Genomic DNA, 21717 nt, shown 5'->3' on the forward strand with positions numbered 1-21717 from the left:
CTCTTTCTTTTTCTTTTCCTTCCTTCCTTCCTTTCTTTTCTTCCTTTCCTTTCCCTTTCCCTTTCTTTACCTTTCTTTCCCTTTCCCTTTCTTTCCTTTCCTTTCCCTTCCTTTTCCTTCCCTTCCTTTCCCTTCCCTTCCTTTCCCTTTCCTTCCTTTCTCTTCCTTTCCCTTCCCTTCCTCTTCCCTTTCCCTTCCTCTTCCCTTTCCCTTCCTCTTCCCTTTCCCTTCTCCTTCGCTTCCCCTTCACTTCTTCTTTGCTTCCCTTTCCCTTCCCTTTCCCTTTCCCTTCTCTTTCCCTTTCCCTTCCCTTTCCCTTTCCTTTCCTTCGATGGAGTCCAGCTCTGTTGCCAGGCTGGAGTGCAGTGGCGCCATCTCGGCTCACTGCAACCTTTATTAATAATAGCCATCCTGATGGGTGTGAGGTGGTAATTCACTGTGATTTTGATTTATATTTTCATAATGATTAGTGATGCTGAGCATCTTTTCATGTGTTTATTGGCCATTTGTGTTTCTTTCTTAGAGAATGTCTATTCAAGTCCTTTGGCCATTTTCTATTTGGGTTGTTTGTTGTTGAGTTATAGTTTTAAACATATTCTAGATATTAATCTCATCAGATATATGGTGTGCAAATATTTTCTCCTATGGATTGTCATTTCATTCTTGAGAGTGTCCTTTGATGCAGTAAATTGTTTAATTTTGATGAAATACAACTTATCTACAGGTAGGGTGACACAAGCACCCCTGTGGCCACCACCACTGGGACTGTGCTGGGTCAGACCTAAAATCAGTACAGGACTGGGTCTTGCCCAAGGCCTGCTGAAACCACTACATGGCTACCGTCTGTATTCACACAAGGCCTCAGGGCTCTACAGTCAGCCAGCAGTGAAGCCAGCCAGGCTTGTGGCCTTCCCTTTGGGGCAGCAAGTTTTCCCAGGCCCCGGGCAGGTCTAGAGATGCTGTCCAGGAGCCAGCTACTGGAGTCAAAAACCTTAGAAAGCTACCTCATGTTCTATTCTACTGCAGCTGAGCTGGCACTCATACCATGTGACACAGTCCTTCCCACTTTTCCCTTTCCTTTCCACAGGCAGAGGGTCCTCACACCATAGCGACCACCACAGGCCCACAGGGAGGGCTGCCAGGATACCACCCACATTCACTTAAGGCCCAAGGGCTCTTCAGTCAGCTTGTGGTGAATGCTGCCAGGCCTGAGACTCACCCTTCAGGGCAGTGGGCTCCCCTGTGGTCCAGGGTTCATCCGGAAAGGCCACCTAAGAGCCAAGGCCTGGAATCAGGGAACCAAGAGCCCTCTTGGTGCTCTCCTCCACTGTGGCCAGCTGGTGCCTGATTTTTGGTTGCTATGAAATTGCTCCCTTGGTGCAGATAGTTGTCAAAGTTGGTGTTCCTGTGGGGTGGGGGACGAGGGGGATGATCGATGGAGAAAAGAGAAATTTGCCATCTTGCTCTTCTCCTCCCTGATTTCAGTCTTTTAAGATAATACATCTTAAGTATTAAGACTTGTTTTGTTGCCTAACATATGGTCTCTTCTGCAGAATGTTCCATGTGCACTTGGAAAAAGTGTGTATTCTCTTGTTGTAGTGAATGTTTTGTATATATCTGTTAGGTCTCCAGCTGGTTTATAGTGTTATTCAAATCCTCTATTTCCTTACTGATCTTCTGTCTGGCTTCTGTCCATTACTGAAATTGGAGTATTGAAGTCTCCAGTTATGATCGTAGGACTGTTTATTTCTCCCTTCAAATCTGTCATTGTTTGCTACGTATATTTTGGGGCCCTGATATTTGGTGCATATATGAATTTCATGTTTTAAAACTTCACATATATACAAATTTATGTGAAGATAGATATCTATAATCTCATTTAGGCCACAACCTCCTATAATTTTCTTTTTGTGTGCTGAATATATTTTTAGGATTCATCCATGTTGATGTAAGGTGCTATGTTTTCTTCATTTTCACTGCTGTCTGGGGTTTCTTTGTAGGACCAACTGAACTATAACTTTTTCTATGTCCTTTGTATTTCCATATACATTTTGAAATCAGCATTTCCATTTCCACCAAAAAAAAAAAGCCGGCTAAGATTGGCATTGCATCGAATCTATAAATCAATTTGGGGAAAATTGACATCGGAACAATATTGGGTCTTCCTATTCATGTTGTTTATTTAGGTCATCTTTAACTTCTGTCAATGTTTTGTAGTTTTCAGTGTATAGGTCCTGCATGTATTTTAAGTTTATTACTAAGTATGTCATGTTTCCTGATGCTCTTGTAAGTGGTATTGTTTTGTCTTGTGGTTACCCATGGAGGATGGGATCAACCCCCCACTACCCAAAGTTGGTTTGAATGTTGAGACTAATGACATCACACACATTACCAAGTGGCTATGATAGGGTTTACTGCTCACATAATGGCTGGTCTGCAATGGCTAGGCTGTGAAGGAAGGGGCGAGTGTTCCTGGTTTTTAGTATAGTTAGGGAGTGGAGTCAAGGTGAGCATTCCACACATGAATTGGATTTGCATGACTTGAACCTCCCCATTGATACTCCGGGCAGGAGTGCCAGGGCTTTTTTATTCACTTGCCCAGGTGTGGGGCAAGAGGGGAAGAGGGAGGGATGGAGCTTGAAAGCTGTCAGTAGTGAAACATCAAAAATGGAGTCAGGGTCTATTATAGTTTTAAAATACTTTTTTAAAAAGGCAGTTTTAGGCTCACAGCAAAATTGAGAAGAAGGTGAAGAGCTTTCCTGTATAACCTTTGCCCCCACACATGCATAATCCTCCCATTAACATCCTCCCACTAAAGTGGTACATTTATTACAAATGATAAACCTATATTGGCACATCATTATCACCTAAAGCCCATAGTTTACATTAGGGTTCACTCTTGGTGTTGCACATTCTGTAGGTGTGGAAAAATATATAATGACCTGTATTCACCACTGTACAGAAAACAGAGTAGTTTCCCGCTCTCAAAATCCTCTTTGGTCTGCCTGTTTATCACTGTCCAAACTCCTGGCCACCACTGATCGTTTTACTGTCTCCATAGTTTTGCCTTTTTCAGGATGTAATGTCGTTGAACTCATACGGTTTGTAGCCTTTTCTGATTGGCTTCTTTTACTTAGTAATATGCATCTAAGTTTCCTCCTTGTTTTTTTCATTCTTCCTGGCTCATTTCTTTTTAGCACTAAATGATATTCCATTGTCTGGATGTACCAGTTTATTTATCTATTCACCTACTGAAGGATATCTTGGTTGTTTCCAGCTTTGGGCAGTTATGAATAAAACTGCTGTAAATATTTATTTCCTGCTTTTCGTTTGGACATAGTGTTCACTTCCTTTGGGTAAATACCAAGGAGCACAATTGCTAGATCATGTGGTAAGAGTGTGTTGATTTTTACAAGAAATCACCAAACTGTCTTCCAAAGCGGCTGTACCATTTAGCATTCCCACCAGCCATGAATGAAAGTTCCTGTTGCTTCACGTCCTTGTCAGCATTTGATGTTGTCAGTGTCTGGATTTTGACCATTCTAATATGTGTGTAGTAGTGTCTCACTGTTGTTTTAATTTGCATTTTCCTGATGACATATGATATGGAGGATCTTCTCATATGCATCTTTGCCATCTGTCTCTCCTCTTTAGTGGGGTACCTGTTAAGGTCTTTGGGCCATACTTTAATCAGATTATCTGTTATTGAGTTTTAAGCATATATTTATTTGTGTATTTACATAGTAGTCCTTTATAAGATATATCTTTTGCAAAGATTTACTTCTAGTCTGTGACTTGTCTTTTAATTCTCTTGATAGTGTCTTTAGCAAAGTAGAAAACTCACATTTGATTGAAGTCTAGCTTATCAATTCTTTCCTGGGCTGTGCCTTTGGTGTTATAATACAAGAAGTCATCATCAAACCCAAGGTCATCTAGATGTTATTTCTCCTTTACTATCTTCAAGGAATTTTATAGTTTTATATTTTACATTTAGGTCTGTGATCCATTTTGAGTTAATTTTTGTGCAGGGTGTAAGGTCTTTGTCTATATTTACTTTGTGTGTGTGTGTGTGTATGTCTAGTTATTCCAGCTCCCTTCGTTGAGAAGACTTTCTTGCTCTATTGTACTGCCTTTGCTGATTTGTCAAAGATCAGTTGGCTATATTTATATGGGTCTATTTCTGGGCCCTCTGTTCTGTTCCATTGATCTATTCACCAATATGACACTGTTTTGATTACTGGAACTTTATAGTAAATCTTGAAGTTGAGTAGTGTCAGTCCTCCAACTTTGCTTTTTCACTTTCAGTATTGTGTTGGCCATTCTGGGTCTTTTGCCTCTCCATATATATTTTGAACCAGTTTGTTAATATGTACAAAATAACTTGCTGTGGTTTTGACTGGGACTGCATTGAATTTGTAGATGAAGTTGAGAAGAACTGACATCTTGACAATATTGAGCCTTCCAGTTTGCAAACATGAAATATCTCCCCATTTATTTAGTTTTTAAATTTCATCAGGGTTTCATAGTTTTCCTCATATAGATCTTGTACATATTTTGTTAGATTTATACCTAAGTATTTCTTTGCGATGCTTATATTTATTTAGGGACAGGGTCTTGCTGTCACTTAGGTGGAGGTGCAGTAGTCCAAGCTGGAGGGCTGGAGTGCAGTGGCTCAATCATAGCTCTCTGCAGCCTCAAGCTAGGACTACAGGTGTGCACCACCACACCCAATTAATTTATTTTTTATTAGTTATTTATTTTTGTAGAAATTGGATATTTAGTCTGTTCTCTCATTGCTATAAGGAACTACCTGAGTCTAGGTAATTTATAAGAAAAGAGATTTAATTGGCTCATGGTTCCACAGACTTTACAGGAAACATGGCTGGGGAGGCCTCAGGAAACTTACAATCATGGCAGAAGGCGAAGGGGAAGCAGGCATGTCTTAGGTGGCTGTAGCAGTAGGAAGAGAGAGAGGAAGGGGAGGTGCCACACACTTGTAAACAACCAGATCTCGTCAGAATTCACTATCATGAGAACTGCAAGAGGGAAGTCTGCCCCTATAATCCAGTCATCTCCTCCAACATTGGTGATTACAATTTGACAAGAGACTTGGGCAGGGAGACAAATCCAAACCATATCAGATGGGGTCTTGCTATGTTGCTCGGGCTGGTCTCAAACTCCTGGCCTCAAGTGATCCTCTCACCTTAGCCTCCCGAAGTGTTGGGGATATATGATCCACTGTGCTCAGGCTAGGGTGCTAATTTAAATGGTATTGTGTTTTTAATTTCAAATTTCACTTATTTGTTGTTGGTATGTAGGAAAGCCATTGGCTTTTATATATTAACCTTGTATCCTGAAACCTTGCTATAATTGCTTATTAGTTCCAGGAATTTTTGTTGATTCTTTTAGATTTTCTACATAAGCAATCATATCATTAGCAAAGACAGTTTCATTTCTTCCTTCCCAATCTGTGTACCTTTTATTTCCTTTTCTTGTATTATGGCATTAGATAGGATTTCCAGTAAAATACCAAAAAGGAGTGGTTCAAAAGGACATCCTTGCCTCATTCCTGGTTAGTGGGAAAGCTTTGAGTTTTTTTACCATCAGGTATGATGTTAGTTGTAGGGTTTTTGTAGATATTCTTTACCAAGTTGAGGAAGTTTCCTTCTACTCTTGGTTTACTGAGAGTTTCTATTATTAATGGATGTTAAATTTTGTCAAATGCTTTTTCTGCATCTGTTAATATGATCATGTGAGTTTTCTTTTTCAGCCTGTTGATTATTTTTGAATGTTGAACCAGTCTTGCATACCTGAGATAAAGCCCACTTGGTTGTGGTATGTAATTCTTTCTATACATACTTTGATTCAATTTTCTAATATTTTTGTTGAGTGTTTTTATCTATGTTCATGAAAGATATTGGTCTGTAGTTTTTTTTATTGTAATGTCTTTGTCTGGTTTTGTTATGAGGGTGATGCTGGCCTCACAGAATAAGTCAGAAAGTGATCCCTCTGTTTCTATCTTCTAGAAGAGACTATACAGTACTGGTATAATTTCTTCCTTAAATGGTTGATAGAAATCACCAGTGAAGCTTGGTGATACAAATCACCAGTGAAGCTTAGTCAAGCTTGGTGCTGTTTTGGAAGGTTATCAATTGTTGATTCAATTTCTTTAATAGATATTGGCTTATTTGTAGTGTCTTCTTCTGTGAGTTTTGGCAGCTTGTATCTTTCAAGGAATTAGTCCATTTCATCTAAATTATCATCTACTTTATTTTTAAAGATGTATTCCTGGGTATAGATAACTTTTCAATTTCAGTAAACTAGGTCTAGAGTTTTTTTTTTTTTCCTTTTAGTATTTAAAGTTGTCACTCCATTATCTTCTGGATTGCATGTTTTCTGAGAATTTTGCTGTCATTGTTATATTTATTCCTCTGCATATGTTTTTTGTCTGGCTATGTTGATGATTTTCTCTTTATTTCGAAGTTTCAGCAGCTTAACTATGATGTATTTAGATGTGCTTTTGTTTGTACTAATCCTGCTTGGGATGCTCTAATCTTCTTGAATCCATGGTGTTTTGTCTTGCACTACTTTTGGGAAAGTCTCAGCAATTATCTCTTCAAATATTTCTCCTTCCTTGTTCTCTGTTCTTCTTTCCCCTGGCCCTCCTTCCCCACTATTTCCCTCTCAGACTCCAGTTATCCATACTTTAGTTTGATATTGTTCCAGAGTTGTTTTTTCTCTCTTCCCCTCTTTATATTTCCAGATTCTTTTCTGTGCTATATTCAACTAAAAATTGTTCATCTCTAACATTGTGTTTTTTCTTGCATTTATGTTTTTTTCTACAGTTTTCAATGCTTGTCTGAAATTTCCTATCTGTTCAATATGTTGTCCACCTTTTCAATTATATCTTTTATAATGTTCACCTTGATTAAAGCCCTTGTTTGATGGGTTCTAACATCTGGGTACATTACTCCTTGGTCTGTTTCTGTTGACTACTTTATCTCTTGATAAGGAGTCATTTATTTGCCTTGCTTTTTGGGATGTATCCTAATTTTTTATTGAATGCTAGACCTTGTGTGTAACGGGATAGTGGAGACTGAGGTAAACAGTATGCCTAGCAAAGGACCTGTCTTTCATTCTGTTGGGTTGTTAGTGTGGAGTGTTGTCAGTCTGGTGGGGAGTGGTGTGGGGTCTGGAGCGCTGAAGAGTTATTCTCAGTGTTCCAGCAGCCTCAGACATACCATTCAGGAAGCCCCGCCACCTCTGTCTCTTATGCCTGTGCAACAGTGGGGAGGAGGAGGAAAATAAGCCTCTGCACTCCAGTGGTAGGCTGCTGTTACTTGATGCAGGGCTTGTGGAAGGGGTCGTGAGATTTATCAGGGTTTCTTTTTGTTTCAGACTCAGTCTTGGGCAGGCCTTGTTGGTCTGAGCCTCATGGGTGGGGTATTGTCAGGTGTTCTTTTCAGTGGAGGTTTTCATGGAGGTTTTTTTTTTTCCTACCTCTGTGCACTATGCTGGGATTGATTTGAACATTGTTAGGAAAGGGCCCTTTCAAAGCTATTGCCATTTTTGTTAAATGCTAGCATTCTACAGAGTGATCTTTGAAGAGTGTAGCTCTAATCCTGACCCTGCTTAAAAACCCCTCTAGTGCACTCCATGGCCCCTTGGGTCAAAGGCTTTGAGCTCTACAGTCTTGTGCCTCTCATGCTGATCTTCCTTCAGTTATTTAAGTCTTGTCCTTCTCCCAGGCCCTAAACCATCTGTTTTGAAAGCAGATGTCTTTCTGTATATTGCTACAAGAACTGGGTGGGGCAGGGAACAGTGCCTAGCACATGGTAGGGGCTGAGCCCGCTGTCTTGAAGGGATGAGTACAAGTACTCTGTTTTTTCTCTTCCTTGGAAAGCCCTTCGCTCCCCTGCCTGCCAGCAGGCGAACTCCAGCCCAGTCTCCAGGTTCATACACAGGGCACAGGGAAGCATTTTACCCCTCAGTTGGTGGGGGGGCCTTTCTGCTGCCCCACCCCCTGCCCTGTGCCTGTCCATCCTGGTGCATACAAAACAGTTCTGAAATTTCTGTGTTCCCCTCACTTCCTCCTCCTAGTTCCTTTGAGCAGCCACCTCGGGCTGGGCCTGCTGCACCCTGCCCCGGCAGGCCGTTGGTGAGCATACCCTGGAACTTTGCCGTAGGTGCGTGCGGAGTTAAGATTTTTAAAGCCCCTTTTCCTGTTTCAGGGAGAAGTGAGTCATCTCATTCCCCTCCGTGGACCTGAGGACTTGGGCTAGATAGAAGCATGTGGTGTCTCCTGCGAGGCCTGGGCCGGCCTGGAGCCCTGGCACGGGGAGCCCTGGGGCAGCAGCAACCCCTGGGTGCCCGGGCCCTGGCCAGCACGGGCTCCGAGAGCCGGGACGAGTACAGCTACGTGGTGGTGGGCGCGGGCTCGGCGGGCTGCGTGCTGGCCGGGAGGCTCACAGAGGACCCTGCCGAGCGCGTGCTGCTGCTAGAGGCCGGGCCCAAGGACGTCCGCGCGGGGAGCAAGCGGCTCTTGTGGAAGATCCACATGCCCGCGGCCCTGGTGGCCAACCTGTGTGACAACAGGTACAACTGGTGCTACCACACAGAGGCGCAGCAGGGCCTGGACGGCCGCGTGCTGTACTGGCCACGAGGCCGCGTCTGGGGCGGCTCCTCATCCCTCAACGCCATGGTCTACGTTCGTGGGCACGCCGAGGACTACGAGCGCTGGCAGCGCCAGGGCGCCGGTGGCTGGGACTACGCACACTGCCTGCCCTACTTCCGCAAGGCGCAGGGCCACGAGCTGGGCGCCAGCCGGTACCGGGGCGCCGATGGCCCACTGCGGGTGTCCCGGGGCAAGACCAATCACCCGTTGCACTACGCATTCCTGGAGGCCGCACAGCAGGCCGGCTACCCGCTCACCGAGGACATGAATGGCTTCCAGCAGGAGGGCTTCGGCTGGATGGACATGACCATCCATGAAGGTAGTGGCCTCCCTTCCCATCCGCCTGCCTTTTCTTTAAAAGCACTACCCCCTACCCCAGCCCAACCCATCTCAGCCCATGGCTCCGGGCTCCTGGCTCCAGCATGGTCAGGAGGCATGGGCAGACTGAGGCTGGCATGAGCGGGAAGAGATCTGGCTTAGTATACCCCCCCTAGAGTACAACCCAGAGTCTTGAGAGTGACCCAGGATGGTGACCCTAGGAGTTCTCTGCGCCTCTGGCCCGCGTGGGTGTGGGGTGTGGATAACAGAGAATCAGCTCTCTGGACAGAGAGCCTCTAGGGACTTGCATATGGGGAAACCGAGGCACAGCATAGTGAAAGGCCTTACTCACAATAGGACAGTGGCAAGCCAGGGCTGACCCGGAGCTCCTGCCTGCCTCTTGAAGGCTCTCACCCCTCCGGCCGTGCTCCTGGTCTCTGTGTCCCCGTTTGAGGGTGAAGGGTACTTCTCCATCTGCGTCCAGGGGACCCCAGGCTGATGTGGACTCAGTAGGGCAGGGTCTTTACGTCTCAGCTTTACTTTGAAGGTGGGACTTGCAGTCAGAGCTGGGCGTATCCACTTTCTCCAGCTCCTTCCTCCTGCCCAGGTGCCAGGGGAGGGCAGAGCCGTGCCTGACCACCTCACTCCATCCTGCAGGCAAACGGTGGAGTGCAGCCTGTGCCTACCTGCACCCAGCACTGAGCCGCACCAACCTCAAGGCCGAGGCCCAGACACTTGTGAGCAGGGTGCTATTTGAGGGCACCCGTGCAGTGGGTGTGGAATATGTCAAGAATGGCCAGAGCCACAGGGTGAGTGGACTGCAGCTGGGGTCCTGGCAGAAGGGGGTGGGCAGTGACCCTGGTGGTCCAGCTCAGAGTGGGCAGGAGTCACGCCCTCACACCTCCAGCCCCACGTGCTCATCCCTGTGATTGGCGTGGGGGAGGGGCGAGTAGCTGAGGGCAGTGGGCTGGTGGAGGTGAGGAAGCCCCCAGTCCTGCCACCTAGAAAGGGCCTGTGGTGTCAGTGCCCGTGTGCCATGCCTAATTCAGAGCTGTCCCCCAGTACCTTCCACACCATTTCAGGGCACTGACCTCACGGAAAGCTATAGGTTTACACTAGAGGTTTTAGAACCCATAAATGTGATTGTACTCTGTATTTCTGTGGTGTGGGCAGGGGGTCGGATCGTTTTGCAGCTTCACGTGTAGATCTGGTTCACTGCTTGCTCTCTTTAACCACTCGCTTGAATGCCTGCTTTCATTTATCTCATGTAAGCCCTCCCCTCCTGTTTCTAAGGCCATCGCTACTGTCTAGCTGTAGTTACCTGCTGGTTGCTTTCAAATAGTGACTCTGAGCTTCCTCTCCTTGGCTCTGGGGCCTGTCGGGTGTGCCACATGGATTCCACATCCCAAGGCCATGTTCTCATGGTGCTGGCTAGAGCAAGGGCGCTGGTCTGTGAGTCAGGGGAACAGCTGGCTTTTCAGGGAGTGACCTGGCCGGATCTCTTCCAGGCTTACGCCAGCAAGGAGGTGATTCTGAGTGGAGGTGCCATCAACTCTCCACAGCTGCTCATGCTCTCTGGCATCGGGAATGCTGATGACCTCAAGAAACTGGGCATCCCTGTGGTGTGCCACCTACCTGGTGAGCCCCCTTCTTTACTGCTTCCCAGAGGCTGTTTCTGCTCAACAAATGGCTTAGTGTATCTTATTAGCATGGAGTGGGGAGGTGGTGGCAGTCTGTGATTCTTGGAATTGTCACATCATCCCCGTGAGCCTGAAGGTTTCCCAGGCCTCACTGGACACTGTCAGCCCTGGGGCCCGATTCTTGCATTGTTTTCCTTCTCCCTCCCGTGGCCGCCCTCTTTCACTTGGAGAAGGGCACCCTGCAGCAGCGAGTATCTGCCCATGAAGCCCCATTGGGTCGGGCATGGGCGTGTCACCAGGGCAACTCAATGGCAAGAGGGGTCCAGGTCTCATCCTTCCATCCACAGGACTCGCTGGCTGCCCTGAGCATGAATGAGGTCAGCTCCGTGCTCCAGAGCCTGCTCTTCATGTTAAGACGTAAACTTTATTTTATAAACTGTCTCTGATGCTCTTGAGGGCCGGGCGGTCTCTCTTGCCCTCCTTGATAACCCCACTCCGGGAGAGCTGGGCCTTTGTGCATTTAGGCTTCATCATGAGGGGCCCGGGGAAGTGCTGCTTCATGACGGTGACCTGCCCAGTGTCCCAGTAGGCTTGGATGAATTCATGCAAGGGCTGCGTAGCACGACAGGGCTGCTTCCATGCTGTGGTGAGGGTGAGGCTGCTGTCTGCCCCTCTGGCCATCACCATCCAGCGACCACTCACCAAGCAGTGCCTGCTGAAGGCGTAGGCCCTGCCCTCACATAGGGGGCTGCTGAGCAGGGCTGACAAGGGGCACCCAGAGGCTGTCCTGAGAGTGAGTGACAAGGACACGTGGCCTTGGCAGCATCTGAGGCAGGCCAGACTTGGCCAGGAGTGTAAGAGTGGTGTCTCTTGGAGGCAGTCTTTAAGCTGAGACCAGGGGACTGAGCAGGAGCTGGTCCAGAAGATAAGTGAATAGGAAAGAATTTTTCAAAACCAGGTGGATATTGAGAAGCAGCTGAGCCCCCTTGGTAGCCATTTTCTTTTCTTTTTTTTTTGAAACGGAGTCTCGCTCTGTCACCCGGGCTGGAGTGCAGTGGCCGGATCTCAGCTCACTGCAAGCTAGCTCCGCCTCCCGGGTTTACGCCATTCTCCTGCCTCAGCCTCCGGAGTAGCTGGGACTACAGGCGCCCGCCACCTCGCCCGGCTAGTTTTTTTTTTTTTTGTATTTTTTAGTAGAGACGGGGTTTCACAGTGTTAGCCAGGATGGTCTGGATCTCCTGACCTCATGATCCGCCCGTCTCGGCCTCCCAGAGTGCTAGGATTACAGGCTTGAGCCACCGTGCCCGGCTGGTAGCCATTTTCTTAACCACTCCTTCCCGTATCAGGGGTTGGCCAGAACCTGCAAGATCACCTGGAGATCTACATTCAGCAGGCATGCACCCGCCCTATCACCCTTCATTCAGCACAGAAGCCCCTGCAGAAGGTCTGCATTGGTCTGGAGTGGCTCTGGAAATTCACAGGTGAGCACGCTCATCAGTAACCTGGGAGGAGACTGTGAGCATTGAGACCTCCTTCCTGAGGAGCTGAACAAGGGTTCTGGCCACTGGGTGCTGGGTTTGATGCTGAACTATGCTATTTACCTTAGCCCTGATCCTCAGTTTTTCATCTTCAAAATGGGGACGCACAGTTTCAACCTGCCAGGTTGAAACTAGGACCAGAAGCAATAGCACATGCCAAGGAACTTTGCCCAGGGCCTGCTGGAGGTGAGACTCCTCAGGGCTTAGGGGCTGCTCTTCCTTACAGATGGGCAGGGATGGCCTTGTGCTGGACAGCAGACAAGGTCCAAGGAGCCAGGAGAAAAGGTGGAGAGAGGAGACTTTGGGGCTAGACTGCAGAATCAGCATTCATTTTGCAGCCTTTTCCATGTGATTTCTAGCTGCGCCTGGTAGTTTGAAATCCTGCTCATCCACTCAGCCTGTATTTCTCACACACCTAATATGTGCCGTGTGCTGTGCTAGGTGGTGGGAAGAGCCGGTAAGGCAGGTGGTGTGGGCAATGGCAGAACTGGCCTAGGTAGAGAACGGAGCGGATGCCATCCTTTTGGCAAATAGCTGACATTTCATGGTGTGGTGCTGGGTGAGCCCCCTGTGGGAGGTGAACAGATATGGACAGGACTTGGGTCCAGGAACTAGAATGGAGTCCAGGAAAAGGAAGAGCAACAGCCAGGAGAAAGGAGGGAAACCAGGAGCAGCCGGCCCACCTGTCACACCCTGACTGGCTCTTCTGCCTCATCCTCTTCTGCTTCTCAGGGAAGGGAGCCACTGCCCATCTGGAAACAGGTGGGTTCATCCGCAGCCAGCCTGGGGTCCCCCACCCGGACATCCAGTTCCATTTCCTGCCATCCCAAGTGATTGACCACGGGCGGGTCCCCACTCAGCAGGAGGCTTACCAGGTGAGCAGCTGGAGGAGCCTCAGCTTCTCAGGATGTTTCCTTCCCACCAGCAAGGAAGATGCTCCCATCTTCCAAGGCAGCATTCTCCCTGGTGCCATATGGCTGCAGAGTGGGGGACACAGCGGCCTGTCCCCTGCCTTCCAGCTGCCCAGCGTGTCAGTCTATGTGGTGTGTGCCAAGGGTATGACTGTTCCATGCAGACTAGGTACCGAGCACCAGAAGTGGGACAGACTGGGGGGTGCTGTCTTGGCCCTGGGGTCACCACCTCTGAAAGCTTGGAGTCATGGAATATGAGGCCAGGATGAAAGAGTGATTCACTGAGGTGGTTTGGAATCACTCATGGAGGTGGGTAAAGCATGCAGACAAATGCTAACATGCATCTGCTCCCCACTGATTCTGGAAGCAGAGGCCCACCCTGCAGGCAAACCAGGGTTGATGCAGTTCACTGTGGATGTCTATGGAGGGACCATCACTCCTTCCTCTGTGTTCTTCTAGGTACATGTGGGGCCCATGCGGGGCACAAGTGTGGGCTGGCTCAAACTGAGAAGTGCCAATCCCCAGGACCACCCTGTGATCCAGCCCAACTACTTATCAACAGGTAATTCACCCACCTGTGTCTTCCTGGGCTTGAACAAACGATTGCCTTTGTGGGGTTCCCGTTTATCCCTGAATCATACCCTTGGACTACACTTTCCAAGACACAAGTGACCCTCTGTCATCCCTTGCCCCATCACTTTAGGCTGTAAACTCGCGTAGGCAGCCCCGTAGTGTCCCGGGACACATGAAAGAAATGAAGTCCTGGGGTTTAGACAGTAGGGGAGATTTGCAGCTTTCAGAACAATCTGCTGCAATGTGCAGGGAGACTGTGCCGTGCAGGTGCCAGGTCTATAGGTAGAGCATTTTTCCTGCTGTCACTCTGAGCAGCCTCTAAACGCAAATTTCATTCCTGGGCCTGCCTCCTTGCATGCAGCAAAAACAAGCACTACCCACTGGGTGGGTTTTGCCCAGCGATGGCTGCAGCGTGCTCACAGCCACACTGTGGCAGGGGCAGGGTGTGTGTACTTATCCCTGCCCTAGCGATAAGTCCGACCCCTTATTGAAACCTGAGCCTCTGGGCAGGCTGTGTCCATGTAGGATGCTACCTTTGAGCTACACGGCACAGTCTAACCAGCTATGGACAGGGGACAAGCAGCCTGCTGGCTCAGTCCCCCATGGCCCTGAACTTTGTCCCCAAACACTATCCCCTCAGACAGCTTACAGAGCCTCTCCATGCTGCGAATCTTCCAGTGAGGCCAGCACGGGCAAAAGGAGGGGTCTTCACCTGTTTCTTTTCCTCGACAGAAACTGATATTGAGGATTTCCGTCTGTGTGTGAAGCTCACCAGAGAAATTTTTGCACAGGAAGCCCTGGCTCCGTTCCGAGGGAAAGAGCTCCAGCCAGGAAGCCACGTTCAGTCAGATAAAGAGATAGATGCCTTTGTGCGGGCAAAAGCCGACAGCGCCTACCACCCCTCGTGCACCTGTAAGATGGGCCAGCCCTCCGATCCCACTGCCGTGGTGGATCCGCAGACAAGGGTCCTCGGGGTGGAAAACCTCAGGGTTATCGATGCCTCCATCATGCCTAGCGTGGTCAGTGGCAACCTGAACGCCCCCACAATCATGATCGCAGAGAAGGCAGCTGACATTATCAAGGGGCGGCCTGTACTCTGGGACAAAGATGTCCCTGTCTACAAGCCCAGGACGCTGGCCACCCAGCGCTAAGACAGTTGCTGCTGGAGGATGACCAGGGAAACCCCCTGATGAGCCAAGAGGGCCAGCACAGCCCTTGCTCCCAGGCACCTTCCTGAAACTCTCTAGCACACTGGGACCCAGGTGGTACCCTACTCCGTGACTGAGAATTGGATAAATTCTTGGGAAATGAGACAAGTACTGGGCAGTGAATCAAGCTCCCTTTCCCCCAGCCTTTCCCTGTGGGCCATTTGGGGAAGGCCAGCATTCAGGCTAAGATGCTTCTCCCTGCCTCCTGGAGGGACAGAAGGGGAGGATGGTTAACTCCTGCCGCATCCTTTGTCTTGTGTTCACATTGGCATTCTCTAACCCAGGGCAGTGGTTCCTTCCCAGGCCATGCACAGAGGCTGGGTGCCTGCCAGACCCTTGGAGGGTTCGCCAAGGAAGGGGCATCCTCCTCCTCGAGCTGCAAGCTTTAGCTGAGGCAGTGAGTCACACAGTAGTTAGTTCAGCCTCAGCTGGCACATAAGTTTCCAGTGTCCCTGTTCAGAGGGGAAAGTTGCCTGCTGGTAGAAAAACTGGCTTTTCCTTTCTTGCTTCCTAATTTCACTCTCAGAGTAAGGCAGGTAACTGGGGCTTGGCTGGGTCACTCTGAGAGGGTTGTGGCTCTGGTTATTATTAAACTGGGGCCAGGTGCAATGGCTCACACCTGTAATCCCAGCACTTTGGGAAGATCACTTGAGCTCAGGAGTTTAAGACCAGCCTGGGCAACATAGTGAGACCTTGTCTCTGGAAAACAGTTAGCTCATCATGGTGGTGTATACCTGTAGTCCCAGCTACTCAGGAGGCTGAGGCGGGAGGATGGCTTGAGTCCAGGAAGTCGAGGCTCCTGTAAACCCTGATTGCACCACTGCACTCCAGCCTGGGTGACAGAGTGAGATCCTGTCTCCAAAAAAAACAAAAAACAAAACACCTGAGTTTTTCTTGGACCTTATTCAACGGGAGAGGAGTCTGGAGGGAATACCACTTGACTTCACTACCAAAGCTTTTATGACTTAGCAGTTTAAGAGGTTTTCCTTTTACCAAGAAATGCAGAAACCCAGAGCAAACCCCACATACCAGATCACTGTTTCCTACTGAAGCAGCTAGCCCGAGAAAGGACTCTCTCATAATGGGCTTGGGAAATGACTTGGCAGCCTGAACCATCCCAGCAGAGGACAAGGATGGTTAATTCTTATTCTCTAGACGTCCACAGGAACAGACTAGGATGGAAAACGCAGTTAAGCACAGCCATGCACCCTGTTCCTGTAGAAATGCCCCTGTGTGAAAGAAAAATCAATTCCAGATTGGAGTTTTGGAGGAAAAAAAATACAAGTAGCATTTACGACAGCTCTTTGCCCTTTAAATTTCTTACCATTCAATAAAATGATCCAGTCACTTACATTTGAACTGAGATGCCTTCTCCAGACTGTTCTGACAAGGTAATGAAAATAAAATGCACTTGGATTTTTCCAGACATCCACATCTACCGTCAAGGGCTGGGAAGAAAAGCGTTGTTACGTGGAAACCTGCATCTGCACTAGGCTCAGAATAAGGACGGGAGAAAACGGGGGGATTCCAGGCTTTGCTGGGATCTGAGAGGACTGAGGGGGCATGCAGACTGTAGGGAGTCTGACGGCCACAACTTAGTTGTGAGAAGACCTAGAAAGGCAGAAGGAAGACACCCATCACACCTCTCAAGAATCTTAAGCAGCTCTTGTTTAAGCTTACCTGTATTTTTTTTTTTTTTTTAAATTTTTGTTCCGAGAGGGTCAAGAAAGAAAATTCTAAACTGGCCAAGAGACTTATTTCTCCTACGGAGGGTCCCCACCTGCCCCACAGCAGCAGTCCATGGCCATCAGTCACCTGGGTCTCGGGGCTGCCTGCAGGAGTGCAGGCACAGGAGTTCAGGTGCCAGCCCCACGGCTGGGAGGGCCTCATGCAGCTCTCCTGCTGGAGCGGGTGTGGATTCAGGGGCAGGGGAGGGTCCTGGGCCAACCATGACTCTGCTGACGCTTCTTCTCTGGAACAGGCATGGATATGGCAGGGTGACGGTCACTTAGTTCTACCATCTCTGTGTCCCATGGGTGTGTCAGCCTCTGAGACCACGGTGGGTTCAGTCTGGTGGCTGTATTTTAAAATAAGCAAAACATCATGTGGTAAGGGGGGTCCATTGGGGGTGCTACTTGATTGCACCCAGGCCCTTCTCTCACTCTCAGATACTTAGCCATGTTCTACACAGTCGCACCATTTGGCCATAACAGGAATGAGATTCAAAAGAAAAGATGGTGTCGTATGTCCAGAACCTGAGAGTTACCCTGCCATGAAGGGAGCCTTTCACCGCAGGAGGAGAGGCTGTCAGCTGAGGAAGCCAGCATGGGGGAGAAAGGCACGCGCTACACAGTGGGGTGCACAGAGGGTACCCCCCCGCCCATCTTCAGTCTCATAGGGAATCGGGCCCCTTGGCAAAAAGCTTGCAGTACCTAAAAACAGAGAAACGTGCTTTGCAAAAACGGTTCACAAGCGCACAACAGAATGCTGTGCATGTGCCCAGTGCTCTTAAGAGCCCTGGCCTATTGCAGAAGCCTGTGTTGAAGCCGCTGCACTAGTAGAAGGCAGTTCCTGATGGAATAGGGGACGGGGTGGGCTGCGTGGGAGCCAAGAGCATCTGCCAGCCCAACTGGAGATGGTGAGTTCCTGAAGCAGGAGTTGTAGGCACCCAAACATCTAGTCTTTTCTGCTCGTAGCGAAGGTTGCAGACATCATCTCCATGAATTCAAATAGATTCTTCTTGGCTGGGCATGGTGGCTCATGCCTGTAATCCCAGCACTTTGGGAGGCTGAGGCGGGTGGATTACTTGAGGCCAGGAGTTCGAGACCAGCCTCGCCAACATGGTGAAACCCAGTCTCTACTAAAAATATAAAAATTAGTTGGGCATGGTGATACATGCCTGTAGTCCCAGCTACTTGGGAGGCTGATACAGGAGAATCTCTTGAACCTGAGTGGTGGAGGCTGCAGTGAGCCGAGATTGCACCACTGCACTCCACCCTGGGTGACAGAGTGAGACTGTCTCAAAAAAACAACAAAAACCAGATTCTTCTCCAGCCAACCGGGTCCCACCACTCAGAAGTGGTTTCATGCTTCTGCTGATAAGCCAACTTAACATCAGATCTAATACAGATTTTTTAAAAGATAAAATACCATCTCTACTGGCCCTGTTATAGTGGCCCAGGCTATCCTCACAGGACATCCCTGAGACCACTCTGTCACTCCTGATGTTGGAACCAGAGCCCAGGCCTCCTGCTCATTCTCTCCTGCCCTCCTAGTCCCCAGGAGAGGAGAAGAAATACTGTTTTAGAGAAATAACCTTTTCAACAAAACATCCCTGGAGTCGGTTTTTGATTTGGGGTGGGCTAGTCAGGGAGTCGGGGCTCTGTGCGTGATGTCAGCTGTTTTTATAAACCAGCCAGCTACCCATCATAACAGTAAAAACTTTCATAGGAAATGCAATTGGCAAAGACACGATGCTGATATGTACACAAGGTGAAACTGCTCCAGTTTTTTCATAGCAGGGTCAGCAGTAAAGCAAGTGGTGCTTGGGTCCCATCTCACACAGGTGAGCCTGCACCGAGAGGTAACGTGACCCTCATAGCCCACCATGCCTGGCCTTTGCCTAATTCTGAAACTTCTTAGGATAGAGCTGGAAAGTGCCACCTGGTGAAGTGAGATCCAGCTGTCTGGGTGGATATCGGAGTCCATAGGCTGAGCAGAGATGGTTCTTAGTGAGGTTCTCGCTGCCAGTTGACAGTGAAATCATAGCTGCCATTTACATGTTGAGAGATTATGAAAAACATAAGATTAAAGAAACTAAATGTAATATTCCTGTGGACACAAAATGTGTATTTTTCAGGTGGGGAGGGAACCAAAAAGGAAAAACATTTCATCTTAAAACTTTCCTAAGACAAAGGAAAACAAAAAACCATGCTCTACAACTTCAAATTTTTCTTACAAAGAAAAATTTAATATTCGATGAGAGGTTGAACCAGGCTTAAAGCAGACAGGTATTAGGAAGTGGTGCAGCCTGTAAAAACGCCAGTTTGTAAGTACTGACTTTGGAAAAGATCATCGCCTCTACCAGACACTTAGCGGCCTGGTCTGGCGATTTTGGCCTGATGTGAAGCCACACAGGAAGACCAAGACCCAACGGAGAGAGACACAGAGTCCAAGATAATGTTGACAGTGGTGTAGCCCTTTAGGAGAAATGGTGCTCCCTGCAGCTGGTATTAGGTTACCATTGGCACTGAAGGAACCAGGAAGATAAGAGACAATATCCGTAATTTCAGAGCTGCCCTGGCACAGTACCTGCCCCGTCGGAGGCTCTCACTGGCAAATGCCAGCTCTGTGCAAGGAAAGCTCCCAAATATAACAAAATTATTACACAGTTTTATTCTGAAGAACATTTTGTATTTTAATAAAAAAGGATTTATGTCAGGAAAGAGTCATTTACAAACCTTGAAGTGTTTTTGCCTGGATCAGAGTAAGAATGTCTTAAGAAGAGGTTTGTAAGGTCTTCATAACAAAGTGGTGTTATTTACAAAAAAAAAAAAAAAAAAAATTCCATTAACAGGTTGTGTATATACTATTAAAAATCTTGGACCAAAATTACTACCTATCTTTTTGATTGCAGGGAATCCCTGCCAAGGTAACTTGACAGTCGGCATAATTCTGTTGTCAGAAAAGGAAGCCTTGACGGTTCTAATTATCCAAAAGTGGGTTTTCATCAGGACGTACAGTCAGAGTGTGAGTGCATTCTAATGAAAACTTCAGCCCTCATTCAGTTGCATATAAAAGCCCTCAAAGAGAACACACAGTACAGCAGTTTTGTAAAAGGCAACAATACAATTTGTACAGACCCCGACATTGCAATCCTATAGATCACCATGTTTTTCCTCTGTCACCCCCACCCCAGCACCCCTTATTTCTTAAGCAGCACCACCAGTCCCCAGAGGACAAGAGCAGCTGTACCTCATCCACTTACGCATTTCTGCACCAGTGATGCAAAAAATGCCCTGGGTGGGCAGCAGAGAAATACATAACTATAGATAACCAAGGGGCAGAACAGCCAGCTGGACCTGCTCTGTAATTCACTTACCAGAGGGTGGTTCAAGTCAAAACCAAAGACAGTTGCAACCCATGGTGGATCCAAAGGTACAGTATCAAAACCATGTAACTCTTGCCCAAAGAAAAGACTGCAAATAGTCATCTGATATATCTTGTGGAAAGACAGGTTTATAGTGACTCAAAATATTTTAGAAAAATTTCTGTAGTGTCAAGTTCTTTCAAACTTAAAATTTTACCCCCAGAGGATTTTCATGGAATAAATGAGAATTGGCTCTATTTCTTCTACTTCTGGATAGCCCGAGTAAAAATACCAGTAATTTCTAGATTTCAGTGGGGAACTACAATTATTAGGACCCATGGATATTGCTGCAGTTCAAATATGGTACAGTAATTACAAAATATAGACCATCTCTTTACAAATACAAATTATAGTATATTACAAGTCATGTACAGTAAATCTATAATTTTAAACAAACTAGTGTATCTAAGTTGACCTGGTTGCGAGTGCATTATTATTCCAGTTTACAGTTGCCCTTTAGCGTGACAGTCAGAAACCGACCATCGGAGTGAGATTCTCTTGTGTAAACTGGAGTCACATCACAGAAAACCTTATTTGTAAGGTCCCATTGCCCTCACAATGATCGCTGGTAGCTGGGTTCTGATGCACTGTATTTCAGAACAACTAGACAGGAACCAGGATGCAGTGTACTTGGGGGAAAGGGTTTAAAAATGGGTATGTTGGGCCCAGTGACTGATATGCTAGACCGATGGCTGAGGTAATGACACAGGTGTGATGACCGTCATCACCTTTCACTTTGCCCTGCACCCTGCCGCTGTGCCTTCAGGTGGGTGGGCCTGGTGCCCTGGTACATGGGAGATGCGGACTCCACAGTAGTGCCCATCCGGACAATGGGGCAGGGCGGGTCTGGCCGCCTCACCCATCCTCTGGGAGAGGGCGGGGCCTGCTGTTTCCTGCAGCTGGGGCCGAGCTCATGGTGCTCTGCCAGGCTCAACCACTTGGGACCTGTTCCTACCAGGTTTATGGCTTTCTTGAGGCATGACATCTCTTATACAAAAGTCTAATTGAATATTACTCCCAACTAGTGCCTAAACTTTCCTAACTATGAGGCACTTTTCCCCTGGCCCTCCTGTGCCCCACCTGAGGCCAGAGCCAGTCTGCCCCTCGCTGGGGGCTACAAGGTGGTGATGCATATCATTTCATCTGCCAGGTCCTCCTCATCCCTCCCAGGGTCTGGCTCTTCGTCGCTGTAGCCAGGACCAAAGTCCTGTAGCTCATAGTCCTGCCTGTGTGAGAGGGGGCCCACATCCCCGTTGGCTCGGGGACACACGTTCCCGTTAAGCAGGGTGCTGGCTGCACTCTCCATCTCGTCGATGGTGAGGTCACAGGCATCGGCGATTTCATGTTTTGTTGCTGACACAAATTTTGGGTCCCTTGCATAGCGTCCCAAGCCTTCAGATATCAGGACCTGTACAGGAAAGAGGGATGGATGGCATGGGGGTGTTCTAAGGCTTTGCAGGGCAGGGGGATAACAGAAAACTCCAGTGCTAACTGCACCGTGTGCTTTGGGGATGCAGCTCAATCATGTTTTCTAGACCTCATACATAATAACTAATGTAAATGGCTTTGAAAATGTCCCGGAGCTAAAAAACTACACATGGTCCAATGAGAGTGAAACCCACTGGGGAAAGACATTTAGTATAAACTAGAAACATATGCTGGAACAGCACCCATAATGCCAGCACAGCTCATTTATGAGAATCAAT

The 21717-nt window shown here is 47.9% G+C and overlaps 2 protein-coding genes across 6 annotated transcripts in view; one reads left to right on the plus strand and one right to left on the minus strand.

Annotated features, from left to right (window-relative positions):
- CHDH (choline dehydrogenase) overlaps positions 1 to 16225 on the plus strand; it is a 34492-nt gene extending 18267 nt beyond the window's left edge. The window contains exons 3-10 of one of the 2 annotated variants that reach the window (XM_011947280.1): positions 2461 to 2466; positions 8236 to 8993; positions 9650 to 9801; positions 10501 to 10630; positions 11979 to 12113; positions 12903 to 13045; positions 13541 to 13643; positions 14387 to 15731. In XM_011947280.1, the coding sequence (XP_011802670.1) occupies positions 8291 to 8993; positions 9650 to 9801; positions 10501 to 10630; positions 11979 to 12113; positions 12903 to 13045; positions 13541 to 13643; positions 14387 to 14805 (1785 nt within the window). In that variant the 5' untranslated portion in view covers positions 2461 to 2466; positions 8236 to 8290 and the 3' untranslated portion in view covers positions 14806 to 15731. Of the gene's footprint in view, positions 1 to 2460; positions 2467 to 8231; positions 8994 to 9649; positions 9802 to 10500; positions 10631 to 11978; positions 12114 to 12902; positions 13046 to 13540; positions 13644 to 14386 lie in introns of both variants that reach the window. The other variant, XM_011947279.1, reaches the window with a different exon arrangement.
- A 2585-nt stretch (positions 16226 to 18810) lies between these two features.
- CACNA1D (calcium channel, voltage-dependent, L type, alpha 1D subunit) overlaps positions 18811 to 21717 on the minus strand; it is a 327099-nt gene continuing 324192 nt past the window's right edge. For all 4 annotated transcript variants that reach the window (XM_011947282.1, XM_011947281.1, XM_011947284.1 and 1 more), the window contains one exon: positions 18811 to 21419. In XM_011947282.1, the coding sequence (XP_011802672.1) occupies positions 21126 to 21419 (294 nt within the window). In that variant the 3' untranslated portion in view covers positions 18811 to 21125. The remainder of the gene's footprint in view (positions 21420 to 21717) is intronic.

Source organism: Colobus angolensis, unplaced genomic scaffold (genome assembly GCF_000951035.1).
Source record: "Colobus angolensis palliatus isolate OR3802 unplaced genomic scaffold, Cang.pa_1.0 Scaffold26, whole genome shotgun sequence".
Lineage (NCBI taxonomy): Eukaryota > Metazoa > Chordata > Mammalia > Primates > Cercopithecidae > Colobus > Colobus angolensis.